At 36.4% G+C, this 17407-nt stretch overlaps 1 protein-coding gene across 1 annotated transcript; it reads left to right on the forward strand.

Moving 5' to 3' along the window:
• The first annotated feature begins 777 nt into the window (after positions 1-777).
• LOC120197242 (prolyl 4-hydroxylase 1-like) lies at positions 778-16756 on the forward strand. The gene is made up of 12 exons (XM_039198841.1): positions 778-1023; positions 1307-1354; positions 2384-2449; positions 2614-2666; positions 3554-3619; positions 4255-4329; positions 10496-10570; positions 14379-14449; positions 14542-14593; positions 14711-14800; positions 15913-16005; positions 16374-16756. The coding sequence occupies exons 1-12, from the start codon at positions 960-962 to the stop codon at positions 16479-16481; spliced, it is 861 nt and encodes a 286-aa protein (XP_039054772.1). The 5' UTR covers positions 778-959; the 3' UTR covers positions 16482-16756.
• Positions 16757-17407: the final 651 nt, after the last annotated feature.

Genomic DNA, 17407 nt, shown 5'->3' on the forward strand with positions numbered 1-17407 from the left:
TCCTCACTAACAAAGCCAACACATTATCTACTTCTTACTCTGAAAACGTCGACCACTTTAACATCTCAAGAATCTAAGAACAGCACATCGACTTTATTGCCAATAATTTTGGTTGAAGCTGAACAATTGTAAGTGTATAACAACTAATACTGTAAATGAGATAAAATATATCACGAACTATTCAAAATTGGATTGGTTAAAGTTTGATTGGTTGTCGAATCAAATGGACTCGACTTGAGTTCAAATTCAACTCAAAAAGTTCACGAGCAACTTGAAAAAAATTAAAATTTTAGTTTTTTAATTAAATTATTAATAATATTAACATTTACCTGTGCTATTTTTTAAAATATAACATAACACTTTCATGTACCTATCGTTCAGATTCGAGCTTTAGTTTGAATTTCAATTGAGCTAAGCTTGAGAATATTTTGACTCGAGGTGAACTTAAAAATTTTAAACTTACGAGCTTTCTAGTCGAACTTTAATTTTTTATTTCAATTTCGAGTCGAATTTGACAATTTTAAGCTAGGATTTTTTGAGTTGAGTCGAGCTCAAATTTATACTTTTCAAATTGAGTCGAACTTAGCAATACTCGAACTCGACTCATTTATAGCCATCGGCTTCTTTTTATTAAAGTATATAAAATATAATATTAATTTTTTTGTTTGAATAATTATTTTATTTTGTATAGTTACTATTACATCCAGAAAAAGAATAGGATAGAGAAATTAGACAGTACGGCAACATATAAACTAGCAAGGTGAAAGTGGAGGAACGTAGATCCAAGCAGAAACCAAGTAATTCAAAATTGAAGATCACACAGACGACAGGGAGGAAGAAAAATACAAGGGGAGTTGAAAGCGAATTGTTCTTGTCGGGGTTCCCCCCCTCTTAATTTGCTTTCTACTCAAATCGAAGTAAAGCTAACATAGTTTAGGGGACGCCAACTCCCGTAGGCCATGGCCCCTGCGATGAAGATTGTTTTCGGATTATTAACGTTTGTAACTGTTGGAATGATAATCGGTATGTCTTTTCATTCGACTTCGAATACCTTGGTGGGTGTTTCTTGTTCTTTTATGCTTCATCGATGTTGGCTACTTTCCCCTTTTTTTTATTGTTTTAAAATAATGGGTTTTCTTTTCTTCCTTGAAATATGCATTACACAAGGGAGATTTAGTTGATTCGATAGATGTAAATGGGGTTTTGTTTTTCTTGGCTGTTTTTCTTGGCATGGATTGAATTTTTCAATTGTTTGGATGCATAGATTCGTTGTTATTTCAAGCGTTAATGATATTGGGAAATGCAGGGGCTTTGTTTCAGCTAGCATTCATACGCGGATTAGAAGATTCTTACGGTATACTTCTCATCATTTTATCTTTTAGCATTATTCACCTTCTGTATGTTGGTTTCTCTAATTACTTGATTCTCCTCTTTGTTATTATGCAAGAATCTGGATTTGAGGAAAATGAAGTGTCAATGTTATGCTTTCTTTATATCTATGAAATGTTCAACATAAATAATTTTAGATTTCATATATTTCCTTATAGGTTTAATGAGTAGAGCTGACCTCTTCAACAATCTTAGTTTGGGATTTAAGTTGTTTTAACTTTCCTTTACCACCTAAAATGCCTGATGTCATCAAAAATCAAATTTTCTTCCTTGTATGCTTAACTTAGAAATTCTAAGATTTGCTTTTGCTTGGTATTTAAAAGATATGAAATCTTCATGAACATGGAGAACTCATCCTCGCAAAATGCCATCTTGAAAAGATATGAGATATTCTGGAATTGGGAGAACTTATACTTGCAAATTATGAAGCTTTTATTTTTAGGGTAAAGTACACAAATGGTCCCTGATTATAGGATATTGCTTTGTTGAGTCTCCGACTATTAAAAGTTACAAAATGGTCATTCGACTATTCATTATGTTCCAAATTCGTCTTTTTCATTAAAAAATTAACGATCGTCTGAGCTGAACGTTAACATGCTGACTGAGATATGATAGTCGTTTGAGATTATGAGATCAGATTTTATCATATCTTAGTCAACATGTTAACGTCCAACTCAGATTGCCGTTAATGTTTTAACGGAAAAGGCTGAGTTTGGAACATAATGAATACTTGGGTGATCATTTTCTAACTTTTAATAGTCGAGAGACTCAACAAAGCAACTCCCTATAGTCGAGGGGCCATTTTGTAACTTTTAATAGTTCGGAGACTTAACAAAGCAATATCCTATAGTCAAGGGACCATTTATGTATTTTACCCTTTCTTTTAACAGTTGTTTATGCATTATTGAAGTATTTATGTACAGTTACTTACAATAACCTTTGGAAAATGTTCAATGACAATTTCTTTTGAAAATTTATCTCACATATTTAATAGGTGATGAATTTCCATCTACAAAATTGCATAGAAGTCAGAGTGATGGATATCTTAAGTTGCCAAGAGGTTGGTATGGTTCTTATTGGTTTTGGAACAATAAAGAAATTGAAAATTTGAAATTTGTTTAAATAATTGAACTTTGGTTAAAGAATATCTGATTTTAGCCAAGATGTAATTTTTACTGCAAGGTCATTGTGTATTTTGTCTCTTCGCATGTTTTTTACTTTCAGGTATGAATCATTGGCACGGTGACAAAGAAGCAGAAATTTTGCGTCTTGGATTTGTATGTTTCTTGTACTTTTTCCCTCTTTTTTCCCCTTTCATTTTTGAAGTTCAGGGATAGCCATGAGCCTGAATTTTATGATAAAATAATCTTTTAAAATTTTCCAGGGAAAAAGGAATATAGAAAGTTTATATTGGAATATTTCCCTTAACGACTAGTGCAATGGACTTTACATTGTCCTGTTTTAAAATATTCTAAGTTTGCATGTAATAATCTTTGTTTTATTTTCTTCATTTTTCTTAATCTAACAGTAGCTTATCTTCTATATTCATTAATGCTATTAAAAAATCAAGATTAATGTTTGTTAAGTTCCTTTCCCCAATTTTAGGAAAGGAATATGTTTTAATCTATCCTCTAATAAGCCCTCTCATACAAGCCGAAGCCCCATGGACTTGGTGTTCCAGCCTAAGCTCAATCTCAACAAAACTTTTATGCTCTGCAGCTCTAAGCCATTTGCAGAACATAGATCATACTTAAGACTTGCACCGCTTTATCATAGACAATTACACATTCTAGTTGCCTATCTTATAACTGGAGTTTTATTTGCTGCAAAATTATATTTGATAAATTAATATACCAGAACTTGGAGGGGATTGATGGGGGAAAGGAGATGGGGAAGTCTCACTGTTTATATAATAGCGTCTCGAGTGGCTCTTTCATAATTTAACATGGAGTATATTGAGCAAATTGTGATATAAAGGAGAGAAAAAGGAGAGCCTTTCTATGCACATTAGAGGCAGGCAGAGTATGGACCTAACCATAATTGGAAATGAATTATTTATTCTTTATTCGGATTTGGTAAATGGTTTTCTACTTGTGTAAAATTGGTCCAGAGATTTCATAAGGAAAACAAATTTTTTGACTCGGTATTGTTTCTGATGATGTAGGTCAAACCTGAAATAATTAGCTGGGCACCTCGGATTATTGTACTCCATAGTTTCCTCAGCAACGAGGTATGTACGCCATCAATGATTGAGAGCTCATTGTAATACTAGAAATTATCACTTTGTGAATCTGATACATGTAATGACTAGCTGATATAGAATGACATCTATGTGATTAAGGAATTTTGGCTGCTTTAAGATTTAAATTTTTAAGAAATTGTGGACAATTAAATAATTGAAGAAGAAAATATTCATAAGCTGTAAACCTAGGATTCCTTATGAGATGGTGGATTGTATCACACAATGGTAAGAGCAATTCTGCTGAAAATTCTCTTTTAAAAGTTCTCTCTCTACAATATGGTAGAAGTGAAAGATGATGTTTTGACACTTAAATAGTTACATATATTTAGTTATGTAGCAAGAAAAAGAAAAGAATAAACTCATAATGATTGAGTGTTAGGTGGAAACATATTTTGAGGCCGTAAAAGAAATTTTCCAAGGGAAGTAAAACTTTCTGTTCCCAAGGCTAGAGGGTTAGCTCCTTTTGAATATATGTGCTCTGCCACCCTTCATCCATCAGCCACTTAATGATGCTGAAAATATTCTAAAACAACCACATTGGCCTAAGTTTAGCAGTTTGGAAATGCTTTCATGTTTAATTCAATGCAGAAGAGCTTTATATTCTACTGTTTTGTACTCTGTAGGAATGTGACTACCTTAGAGCCATTGCCCGCCCTCGACTTCAAGTTTCCACTGTGGTAGATGCAACAACCGGGAAGGTACATTTGAAAACTTTTGTTTTCCTTGAATTACTTGCTAATGGTGTAAAATTGTTTTGCTGTGTTAATTTCTTGCTAATAGAAAATATTCTTCTCTATTATAAATCTCATACCAGGTTTCATATTTTATTGAGGTCATATTACCTAAACATGCTTATTTATGCATGTAACCTTGTTTTTTAAAAAAATGTCGATATGTAAAGTATCTACTTTTAAATGTTTGCTGGAAGTTAATGAGTGGATACTGTCTAGCAGACTAGCTCTTAATTCAACTAAATTGTCTGTAAACATAAATAAGGATGAAAAAAGTAATTACACTATGCTGACAGTGAAGGTTAACTTTGAAAATATAGGAAAAAAATTTATGTTGATAATATCATATTACTAGTTCAAGGTAGTTTTCCTCATCAGAACTGTTAATCTTACAAACCTTGAACCAAATGTTCCCTAAGGGTGCATAAAGACGAAGGGCCCTCTTTCTTATTACTTCATCATAAAGGAAAATTAAGCACAAACTATATTGACCTAAATAAATTGGGCTATGGTAAACATAAAGAGTCTCGGGTGGAGGCATTAGGAGAGCAACAACAATCTGGTTTGGTTGAACCAATTGTGTAGAATTTGGTTACTGTTTCATCTGATCACAATTCAATTTCGATACCTGGTGGGGCCATGGACAAATTATAGTCTCAGTCGAGAGGTAATCCAGAAAAGTCAAATAAAGATATGTTAGAGGAAGTAGAAGTTCTGGTTAAAGAAGTCAGTAGTGCGGAGGAAGGAAAGGTGGTAAGGGAAGGAAGGTCAATACACACGGGTAGTAACCATAAGGAGTCTTTTGTAAATGGTTTAAGGAGCTGGAGTCCTTTGGATCATTTGTCTAGAAGTATGTATATTAGAAATGCATCGATTGGAAGGTGGAGTAGTGGTCCTATTTCTAGAGTGTATAGAAGATCTAGAGAAAGAAAGGTCTGGTTTAACCCGAACAGAGAAGATGGGGCAGTGCAATCTTTGGAGTTGATGGACCTTAACAAGAATATCATTCAGCCTATTTCAAGTAACCAATCTCTTCCCAATATTTTGGAGGGAAGACCCACTGGGCTGAGGTGGAAGGTGGTACAAGTAACAAGTCTGCAGTAGACAATTTGCAGCAGTCTCGAGTGTAGAAGAGGTTGGTACAGGGAGTCAGTGTGGCCCAGTGGCAAGGAAGGAGAATAGAAGAAGGAGAAGGCTATTGACTAGGGAAGCTCTGGATGTGGCTAGTATTCCTACTATGACTTCTTCAAATTTCCCGATATTTTTGGAGGAGGCTTTGGCTACATGGGAAGTTAGTAAAATTCTAGGGATTTCATTCAAAGAGGGGAAGAAGGTATTTTTGGAAAAAAATATTAACCTTGAGGAGGACTTGGTTAAAAATAGGGAAGAGATAGAACTGGGGGAATAGGTTTCAGTCTACTTATTGGATTTGAGGCTTTGGTTTTATACCTGTTTTTATGATGAAGATTAAGATCATTTCATGGCATGTCAGGGGTATGGGTAAAAAAGAAAAATCAAGAGCAATTGCAAATTTGGTCAAGAAGCACAAGCCGTGCATTCTTCTCATTCAAGAAACAAAGCTAGAAATTTGTTCTCAGGCTCTTAGGAGAAGGTTCGGAGAAGGTTTCTTAATGGAGGTACTTCCGTTCCAGCAGTGGGATCTGCAGGTGGACTTTTGGTTTTGTGGAATGATAAGGATTTCGAAGTTTCCAATAGCCACTTAAGTGGCAGATTTATAGTAGTTTTTGGGAAGTTTAAGAATGCAAGTGAAGAGTGTGTGATTATTAATGTTTATGGTCCTTCCATTGATTTTGAAGAGGAATTTTTCAGGAGCTGTTGGATTTTGTTGCTGCTCAAACTGTGGCAGCTGCATTGGGGGTGATTTAAATGTGTATCTTGATCCGGCTGAGAAGTTGGGAAAGTCTCAAAACTGGCTATCCATTGACATCCTAAGAAATTTTCTGAATCAAACGAACTTAATTGATCTCCCAATGGTAGGGGGAAGGTTTACTTGGTGTAATAACAGAGAAACTTCTACATGGGTCAGACTTGATAGGTTCTTAATTTCTAGGAGTTTTCTGTTGTGTTTTCCAAATATTGTGCAAACTATTACCGAGGTCCTTATCTTATACAACCCTGTATTATTGGAGGAAAAATCTGTTGATTGGGGCCCTAAACCGTTCAGATTTTTTAATTATCTCTTAGAGGAGGAAGGATTTGAGGATGTCGTTAAATCGTCCTTAGATAATTTGAGGAAGGGTAAGAAGAGAAGGGGTATCTTCAGTTTTTTACAAGAAACAAAGAAGTCAATCATAAACTGGTCAGACAGAAAGTTCTATGGGATTTCTGACTCTTTCAGAGTTGGAATTGAAAATCAATGATATTGAATTTAAGGCACAAAGCGGTGTTCTTTCTCAACAGGAGTGGGATCAGTTGATGCAGTTAAAATCGAATCTTTGTAGGATTGAAGAAAGCATATGGTTTCAAAAATCAAGGGCGAGATGGATTAAGGATGGGGACAGAAATACAAAATTTTTTCATTTGTCTGCAATTAACAGAAGTAAAAGAAATGAAATCACAAGTTTGAACTTTAATGGCTATGTGGTCTCAGATCCGAAAATGATCAAGTTGCATATTGCGGAGTATTTTAAGAGAGCCTACAATTGCAAGTCAACGATGGAAGTAGAAGATTTATCTCTGGATTTTGCAAAGCTGACAGGGGACCAGTCTAAGAAACTAGAGGAGCAGTTCTTAGAACAGGAAGTATGGCAAGCGATAGCCATATCGGATAGTTCTAAAGCACCAGGTCCGGATGGCTTCACCATGGGTTTTTTCAAGAAGTGTTGGCCTAGTTTAAAGGAGCATGTTATGAAGTTTTTTCAGGATTTTTACTTGGGCAGGAAATGGGAACATGGGGTGAATCATGCGTTTATCACACTTATTCCGAAGAAGATTAATCCGGACAGTGTGGAGGACTTTAGACCTATTAGCCTTGTAGGCAGTCTATACAAGATCCTCTCTAAAGTTTTATCTAAGAGATTGAGTTGTTGTGTTGGGGATATAATCAGTCAGTCCCAGATTGCTTTTGTACCGGGGAGACAACTATTGGATTGTGCTTTTATTGCGAATGAAGGGATAGATTATTGGAGAAAACAAGGGTTGCAAGGGGTTGTTCTAAAGCTTGATTTTCGTAGAGCTTACAATTCTGTGGAATGGCCAATTTTATTTAGAGCAATGGCAGAGATGGGTTTTGGGAATAGATGGTCCTTGTGGATTTCTCAGTGCCTTTCAACAGCCTCCATATCGATACTCGTTAATGGGTCTCCTTCGGAAGAGTTTCTTATGGCCAAAGGTTTAAGACAAGGCTGTAGTCTCTCTCCACTCCTGTTTAACATAGTAGGTGAGATGCTCCACTTGATGCTTTCTAAAGTAGTCGACAGGGGTTTGTTCGAAGGTTTTGTTATTGGGAAGTCTGAAAATTCTGCTAGGTTGTCTCATTTGCAGTTCGCCGATGATTTAATCATTTTTTGTCAAGCCTCTCTAACTCAGATCAAGAATGTTAAAATGGTGTTGAGGATTTTTATTATTATGGCATGTTTGCATCTAAATTTGGTGAAGAGTAAGCTGTTTGGAGTTAATATGGAGCATGATGTATTAACAGATTGGGCAGTACAAATGGGCTGTACAGTTGGTACTTTTCCAACAGACTATTTGGGTCTTCCCCTGGGTGCTAAGAAAAATTCAGAGGCTTTATGGGATCCTGTTTTTAAGAATTTCAGCTCCAAACTTGCTGGGTGGAAAGCTTCCTGTTTGTCCTTGGCTGGAAGGACAATATTATTGAAATCGGTATTAACGTCCTTACCAATTTTTTTCTTATCGTTGTTTAAAATGCCTTGCAAAATTGGCAAGAAGTTAAATTCCTTATTAGCTAATTTTCTATGGGGCGATAAGGAGGAAAAGAGGAAGATTCACTGGGTGAATTGGAGTACGGTTTGTAAGCCATTGAACTGTGGTGGTCTAGGTGTACTAGATTTGAACCTCACTAATCGGGCTCTACTGGGTAAGTGGGTGTGGAAATTTGCCAATGATAAAAATTCCCTATGGAAAGGTGTGTTGTGTAGCAAACACAAGGTTAGTTGCAATACAATGTCTATTAGGGAGGTTACTTCTCCTCAATCTTCTTGGATTTGGAGAGGGATTGCAAATAATTTTTTGAAGAATGATTCGGAAGGGGTTTGTTTTAGATCAAATGTGAAGTTGCAAGTGGGAAATGGAAAATCTATTTCTTTTTGGAATGATGTATGGGCAGATGATGTTCCTCTAAAAATTTTGTTTCCTAGAATTTTCGTGCTTTCCCCTTTTAAAGGGGAGAAGGTGGTAGATTTTGGTAGCTTGGAACCGAGTGGTTGGGTGTGGAATGTTGAAACAAGAAGGAATTTGTGTGATTGGGAATTGAATCAGTGGATGGATTTGATGTTTAAGCTGAAGGATATTCAACTGTCAGAGGTGGTGGAAGATTTCCTATCTTGGTCTGCAAGTGGGGATGGACTGTTTTCAGTTAAATATTGCAGAAATACTTTTGGTAATGTGTTTGGGGGCAGTGTGTCGTGGTGTAAAGGGGTTTGGATGGGATTTGCTCCACCTAGAGTGGAAGCTTTCCTGTGGCAGCTTGCTCATCAGAAAATGGCAGTTAAATCTGAGTTGGTTAAGAGAGGATTATCTCTAGGGGATGATATTCTGTGTCCCTTTTGTAAGAAACAGGAGGAATCAGTGCAACATTTATTCATTTCTTGTCACGTTGTTTGGGAATTATGGATTAAAATAGCTAGTTTCTGGGACTTATCATTCGTTATACCCAAAGACCCTCCTTCTCTTTTGTGCTCTTGGGGTGAGTTGAGGGAGAACTCGGTGATTTGGAAGTTCATTCTGGGAGTCATTTTTTGGTCGATTTGGAAAGTTAGGAATGCAATGGTTTTTGAAGGATCTTCTCTTGACAGGTTGTCTTTGTTCTTCATTGTCAGATTCAGGCTCTCTAAATGGTTCCTAGCCAAGTTCCCTAAGATATCGATACAGGATGATGTGCTGATTGGTAATCCATGTCTTGCAGATGGGTTTTCTGTATCAAAACCCAAAGAATGTCATGTAATTCGATGGATGCCCCCCCCCAGTAGATTCTCTTAAGATGAATTTTGATGGTGCTGTTAGGCGAGATGGCATGGGTGGTGGGATTGGAGGTATTTTAAGAGATTGGAATTGTTGCACCCTCTTGACTTTTTCAGAGAATGTTGGTCAAGGAACTCCTCCACTTGTTGAGTTGAAGGCTATTAAAAGAGGCATTGAAATATTGTTGTCATCACGCTGGGAATCTATTGGTAGGTTGATTGTTGAGAGTGATTGTAAGTCTGCAGTGAAATGGATTCAGGCCCCGGGTTTGTCTCATGTTTTCTTATCGTCTATAGTTTATCAGATTTCGACTCTCATCTCTGGTAAGGTACATTCAGTGAGGTTGATTCCAAGAGCATGCAATGGGGAGGCAGACAATCTAGCTAAGAGTGGGATAGGTTGATAGTTAGGAGTCAATGGTGGTTTTCTGGTCTACTGTGAAGGCTTTTATGGCAGGGGGTGTTTTTAAGTTTTATGTACTGTGAAGGATTTTTATGGCAGGGGGTGTTTTTAAGTTTTATGTACTGTTTTTGGTGTAATGGTTGTATCTTATGTTACTTTTCATTATTAATAAAATTCAAGGCACTCTTTTCCTCCTTCCGCTGATTAAGGAGCTTATTATCAAGCTCCTTAATCAAGAAGGGGGTTTTTAATGAGGACTTCCATTCCTATAAAAAAAAACTTTAAGTGTGGCAATTAGGTGAATTGGTTTACCTTCTTTAGCTGCGTCATGCATTTAAGTGTACATTACCCAAATTTTAAAAATACTCGTCCACTTCTTATGTTGTTGTTTTTTAAGTTTTTAATGTTCTGAGTAATGATACTGAATTAAGTCAGTTATGATCGTAATTTTTATCACAATATATATATATACACACACACACACCCTACATCTGGCCTATAACTTTTAGTTTTTAGGACCTTATTTTTCTTAGCAAGAATTGATCTCAATGCAACTGCTGTTTTTCAGGGAATTAAGAGTAATGTCAGGACGAGCTCTGGTATGTTCCTTAGTCCAACAGAGAGAAAGTATCCAATGGTACAGGTTAGCTTTCAGGTTACTTTTCTCTAACATAAATGTCTATATCATCAGTCCGTTCTCAAATAAGGGTAACCCATGAAGCGAATAGAGTGATTTTGATTCCCATCCTAGATGTTTTGATCGTTTAGATTTTGCTGATGCACAATGCATCTATTAATCAGTGAAGGATTGTTTCCAAGGGGTGTTCAACCAAAACGATACCTTTGTTGTGGAGGAATTGGATTTGGAGTTTTTAAAACTTTCATTAGATCAAAACAGGGCTCTTGAAAATACATTTTCTGAAGAAGAAATTTGGGAAGCAATTGCGCATTCGGACAACAATAAAGCACCAGGCCCAGATGGTCTGAATTTAGGGTTTTTCAAGAAGTTTTGGGGAAATTTGAAAGAAGACTTGGTGCTGTTTTTTAGAGAATTTCATCGAGGGAAGGTATGGGACTCGGAGGTAAACCATTCTTTTATCTCTCTCATTCCAAAGAGGGTGAATCCGGAGGAGCTACAAGATTTTAGGCCAATTAGCCTTGTTGGAGGATTATATAAAATTCTTTCTAAGGTTCTAGCTAGAAGGTTAAGCCTTTGTATAAATGAAATTATTAGCTCTTCGCAATTTGCGTTTATACCGGGAAGACAGATTATGGATTGCTCGTTTATTGCAAATGAGGGTATCGATTATTGGAGGAAAAAGGGGTTGAAGGGGGTCGTATTTAAAGTAGATTTTAAAAGAGCTTATGATTCTGTGGATTGGGCTATATTGATGAAAATAATGTGCAAAATAGGGTTTGGGGATAAGTGGTCTTCGTGGATTAATCAATGCGTTTCAACAGCCACAATTTCAGTTCTCGTTAATGGGTCACCGACAGAAAAATTTAAAACAGCAAGAGGTCTCCGACAAGGCTGTTCATTATCTCCAATGTTGTTTAATTTGGTTGGAGAGTTTCTTCATTTGATGTTGGCTAAAGCAGTGGAGATAGGGCTGTTTTCGGGCTTTGAGTTAGGAAATCAAGAGAGGTTGTTTATGCTATCACATTTGCAATTTGTGGATGACCTCATTATCTTTAGCAAGGCTACTGTTCGAGACTTGAAGAATGTCAGAAGGGTGCTGTTAATTTTTGAATTGATGACAGGTTTGCAATTGAATTTATCTAAGAGTAAAATCTTCGGTATTAACGTGGATCCGGATGAGTTAGCAAGTTGGGCAGTGGAAATTGGCTGCACAGTGGGACTTTTTCCAACAGAATATTTAGGATTACCCTTGGGATCTAAGAGGAATTCTGCAGTATTGTGGGAACCAATAGTCCATAGATTTTATTCTAAATTGGCTGGTTGGAAGGCTAATTCCTTATCTCTAGCTGGTAGGGCAGTTTTAGTGAAGTCAGTTTTGTGCTCTCTTCCGACTTATTTTCTCTCCCTTTTTAGAATTCCAATTGGTGTGGTTAAGAGATTGAATTCTATAATGGCAGCCTTCCTTTGGGGCGGTTCGGCAGATAAGAGGAATATTCATTGGCTGAATTGGAAGTTAGTATGCAAGCCGAAGAGGTGGGGGGGTTTGGGAATTCCGAATTTGGCACTTCTAAATGGAGCTCTTTTGGGTAAATAGGTATGGAAATTTGCATCAGAGAAGAATTTGTGGTGGAAAAAAGTTGTGTGTTGCGTGTATAATTTAGACTTTAATACATGCTTAATTACGAATTCTTTGTCTAATCGGGCATCTTGGATTTAGAAAGGAATAATTAATAATTTCTTTTCTAATGATGATTTTGGGGACTGTATAAGGAAGAATTTGTGTTTGAAGATGGGGAATGGAGAGACAGTGCAATTTTGGCATGATTCTTGGTTGGGTTCGTTCCCTTTAAAAGTTAGGTTCCCAAGGATCTTTGTTCTATCACTGAATAAAGGGGGCAAAGTTGTAGAATTCATGGAAAATTCTTCTTCAGGGTGCTTCTGGGACATAAAATTAAGGAGGAATTTGGTGGACTGGGAGGTTGAACAGTGGATGCAACTTATGTCCTTGTTGAATTCTACCTCCCTATCATCTTTGCAAGATGACTGTTGGGTCTGGACAGGGAATGGGGAGGGTTGTTTTTCAGCTAAATCTTGTGTGAAGTGCTATTTTGATTGGGCTGGTAATGAGGAAGATGATGGTATTTGGGACAATATTGTATGGACAGGGGTTGCTCCTCCTCGAGTCGAAACTTTTGTTTGGCAGGCTGCTCATCAGAGAGTGGCAGTTAGAGAGGAATTGATAAAGTGAGGAGTTTCAGGGATTGAAGACTCGTTATGTCCTTTGTGTGGTAAGTGTGTGGAGTCGGTTTCTCACCTATTTGTTCGTTGTGAGGTTGTCAGCGGCCTGTGGTATAGATTCTTGTCATCTTGGAATGTATCTTTTGTGCCACCTCAGACTTTGTTGGATTTCATAATCGTTTGGAATGATTTAATCCCGAAATCCACCATTTGGAAGTTCATCCCTAGGGCGGTGCTTAAGACGGTTTGGAAGTGTAGAAATGATATTATTTTTGGGAAAGGAAAGGTGGATGGCCCGTTATTGTTCTTCCTTGTTCGTTTTAGAATTGCATCATGGTTTGTCGCGAGATTCAATGATGTGCAGATAAATTTTGATTCTCTAGTGGGTGATATTAAAATAGCTGATTTGGGGGTAAGAATGAAGAAGGATTCTATTTCTTCCTCGTGTTGGACTGCTCCTCCCTTGGGTTACGTTAAATTAAATGTTAATGGTGCGATGTCTAAGGAGTGGGATAAAGGAGGCATTGGTGGATTATTAAGGGATGCTCAAGGGTTGTAGCAGGGTTCGTTTTCCAAAAGGATTGGGGGGGTCCTCCTATTCTTTCAGAGCTATTAGCTATAAAAAGAGGGATGATGTATATTGAGGAGAAATCTTTGGTTTCATTTCCAAGGGTCATATTGGAATCAGATTCCCTTAATGCACTGAAATGGATTAAAAATCCGAGTGTATGTACTCCTATGTTCCAGCCGTTGGTGAAAGACATTGCTGCATTAGTGGAGAGTAGAGGGGTAATTGTTAGGCATATTTTGAGAGCTGCTAATTGTGAAGCGGATAAACTAGCTAAAGAAGGAATAGGATGAATATTAGATTATTGGCTAGGTTGCACAATTATTGAGCTGGTTTTTATGTTCTGTGTTTGGTTTTTAAGTTTTATGTTGTAACAGAACTTCTTAGGATGGATATGTATTATTCTGGTATTAATGAATTTTTAGGCACTCTTTTCCTCCTTCCCATGCCCTTCATGTTATTGTTGTAACATGGAGGTCAAGAAGGGGGTTTTTAACGAGGCCTATCCAATTTCTATCAAAAAAAAAAAAAAAACAATACATATACATATTATAGCTGGTTTGATGGGAATGTCGAAGGAAGGTGTTGCTAGAATTGCATATTTAATGAAAATGACATCATGACTAATCTCACCTGTAGGAGAGACCATAGCGGAGAAACCAACTTCTGATACATGCCATGAACTGATCACATTAATCTAAAGTCTAAAACCCTGTGCCCACCAGACTGGTAATTAGTAGAGAGAGCATACCCTGGTTATTTGACTTAATTGTTCACTACATCCCCCGCCATGGCTTATATGATTTCCTTGTTACTTAGCTCTGCAAATTCCTTTGATGGGCTAAGGGATAATTTCTAAAACTGCTCGCTGATGCTCTTCTGTTTAAAGCAGCTTGGGATGAATTTTCTTCTGCATTATGTTTCCGTTCTAGCATTGCAATTGTTTTCATTTACCCAGAGGAACTGAGTGCTTCTTCCCTCCATTTCTTTTTCTTTGAACTCAAGGCAATTGAAAAGCGGATTTCTATCTTTTCTCAAATACCAGCTGAAAATGGGGAGCTTATCCAAGTTTTAAGGTGGGTGTCTGACCTTAATATCTGTTTAATATTTATCAAAAGAAAAAGACCTAATATGTTCTTTATCAAGGCTAACATTTAGTGCAGCACAGGTATGAAAAGGATCAGTTTTACAAGCCCCACCATGATTACTTTTCTGATACTGTAAGTTATCCGCCTTTCCCTAAGTTGACATGGTGAATTTATTGGTTATCAGATATGTCCGTTCTTATTATATGGAGATATCTTGATCTATTTCTTTGCAACCATTATTTATTGCAGTTTAACTTGAAGCGCGGTGGTCAAAGAATAGCAACTATGCTGATGTATCTAAGTGATGGTGTTGAAGGGGGAGAAACATATTTCCCTATGGTAACTAATTTTTTTTTTATTTAGAAAAAGAAGAAAAAAAGTCGATGCTTGATTAATCATATTAAGTAGATGGTGCTTGTACTGCATGTAAAATGACATATGGTAGATGCATTTGGCACTTCTCTTGACTTGCATAAATGATTTGGTAGATGCATTTGGCACAGAAGTTTCTGAAATCTGTCTATGGGTGTCAAGGGTAAGCATTGGAAACTGGGATTTTTAAGTTTTAAAGTTACAAATAAAGTTTATTAGCTTTGATGGATGAGAATTAGGGTTTTAATTAGTGTATGATGGAAAAAATGGTTTTTGGAAGTGAGGATGAGTTACTCGAAAGCAATGAAAGAAAAACAGAACCCAGTTTTTCCAGAGGAAGGCATGGAGTTGGACAATTATGAAGATGTAATAGTGCAGTGACAAGACCGGATTCAAACTGACTGTCATTCTTCATTTCTTTCCTTGTCTCCGCACAATATTGGTTTTTCTTCCAACTATAATCTATTACTCCATATGAAAAGGTTTTATCACGCACTCATCTTTTAATATTATTGATTGAAGAATGTTCTCTTTACGGAAAGTGATTGGGCAAGTAATGAGGAAGTAGGGTCTAGAATAATGAATGAAAAGAAATATCGACATTTGAAACAATCTATTTTACACTGCAACTGGACGACATGCTTTTTCAGTTTGATTACACTCTAATCTGATTTGGCTAATGGATCATTTTGAAAATAACGGAGACGAGTATTAAATTTGCCCGACTTCTCTGGTGATTCTCTAGTGGCAGCTCATATTTAATCTCTCAACTTGTAATATTTAGATGTTAATCTTACCAGAGAGGTGTATCATTTAGTCTTTCATATGTTTCTTCTCTTTAGCTACTTCAATTCTCTTTGGATTTTCTTCAAGATGCTTGCCCATTTTATAAATCGAACCTTATACTTTGCCTTGCATATGATTTCTCATTGTCTATAATTGCTTGTACCCAATATTTAGTATGATCTTGAATTCAATCCTCTTTGTTAAAGTTCTGTAGATTGTTTTTCTTTGTCAACTTCTCTTCAAAAATACCTTTCATTGCATTGGTTTATCAAACATGTTATTTAAAATCTCAGGCTGGTACGGGTGATTGTAACTGTGGCGGGAAGACTGTGAAGGGGATGTCTGTAAAACCAATCAAAGGAGATGCAGTGCTTTTCTGGAGCATGGTTCCTTTCCCTACTCTTATTTCTAAATTCAAAATGTCTGTTTGCTGCCTGTATGCATTGAACTTTTCTTTGCTCATCTACTATTTGGCTAATTGTAAAACCTGTGGTGCCTGAACTTGTGATCTATCAGTAATTTACAGTATATCACTTGAGGTTTCATGTTTTTCAGTTTAACTTCTCGACACTTAACGCTATCTTGTCTCAATATGTTATCAATAAACTTAGCCATTCTGAGATTGAATTGAGAATTGTGTTAATATATATATTTGGTTTCAGCTCTAAAGGTATCGTTCTTACGTACTGCCCAGATTTAGAAGGATTTAGCTGATTTTGTTATCTTTGTTGTTTGTATTGCTTGCTTCTTTTAGGGGCTAGACGGACAGTCGGATCCAAATAGCATACACGGCGGATGTGAAGTTTTATCTGGAGAGAAATGGTCTGCAACAAAATGGATGAGGCAAAAGCCTTTTTTCTGATGTTACATATATATAGGGATAGGGGGAATGATACTATTTCACTAGCTCTAGAAATTCACATAAAATGCTTTAGGGAATGAGTAATAATTTCCTAGATACCAGAAACTGAGTTCAGCCGGCCCTTGGACGATCGGAATGCCGTATAAAGAATAGGTTACAGATTGAGAAATGAACAATTTGGTAGAGTTGCATCACTCATTTTTTGGACACGTTTTGGGATTGTACTAAACATTGCCTGCCTTTGCACAGATGTTATGGGGCATTTGTAATTGTAGCTGTGAAGTGCTGTTAGTATCTCTCTGTTTTGAAACATTCTATGTGCAATTGATATTGTAGAGTATTAGGGCCCTAAATATGATTAGGATTGTGAATGATATGACACAAATTACGAGTTATTCGAGTTTGATTTAGTCGAAAGTTCGACCAACACTCAATTCGAGCTCGAACTCGATTCGTGTTCTTAATGAGCCGAAACGAGCTATTTGATATAGGACTCGAAAAACTATCGAATATCTTGAAAAGATAATATATTAAGTTTTTAAAATTTTGAAATTAAATTATTAATAATATTAACATTTATGTGTTGTTTTTTTAAATGCAATATAAGTATTGAGAATGTTTTGAGTTCAACTTGTTATGGTCGAATTCAACTTTAAACTTTTTAAGTTGAGTCGAGTTTCACAATACTCAAACTGGACTTTACTCGTTTATAGCCCTACCTAGAATATCAAGCAAGTTTTCGAAACATTTCAACTTCTAAATTTGCTCACTGAATTTGGAAGTTGTTCCATTTTAGTCCATACTCCAAAACTTATAAATTCTTAGGGTTTGAAGCATTTCTTTGAATTTTCTTTTGTTTCTCTTCCCAGATATGACCACTTACGCTTCTCTGTTCCAAAATTTACAATTTTTTTCTTTAAATTTAT

This window comes from Hibiscus syriacus, unplaced genomic scaffold (genome assembly GCF_006381635.1).
Source record: "Hibiscus syriacus cultivar Baekdansim isolate YM2019G1 unplaced genomic scaffold, ASM638163v2 tig00004777_pilon, whole genome shotgun sequence".
Taxonomy (NCBI): domain Eukaryota; kingdom Viridiplantae; phylum Streptophyta; class Magnoliopsida; order Malvales; family Malvaceae; genus Hibiscus; species Hibiscus syriacus.

Excerpts from the sequence above, each read along its gene's own strand:
- LOC120197242 (XM_039198841.1), top strand. The coding sequence starts at position 960 with ATGGCCCCTGCGATGAAGATTGTTTTCGGATTATTAACGTTTGTAACT. Across the intron at positions 3,620-4,254 it reads ATAGTTTCCTCAGCAACGAG|GAATGTGACTACCTTAGAGC; the intron begins GTATGTACGCCA and ends TGTACTCTGTAG. Across the intron at positions 4,330-10,495 it reads TAGATGCAACAACCGGGAAG|GGAATTAAGAGTAATGTCAG; the intron begins GTACATTTGAAA and ends GCTGTTTTTCAG.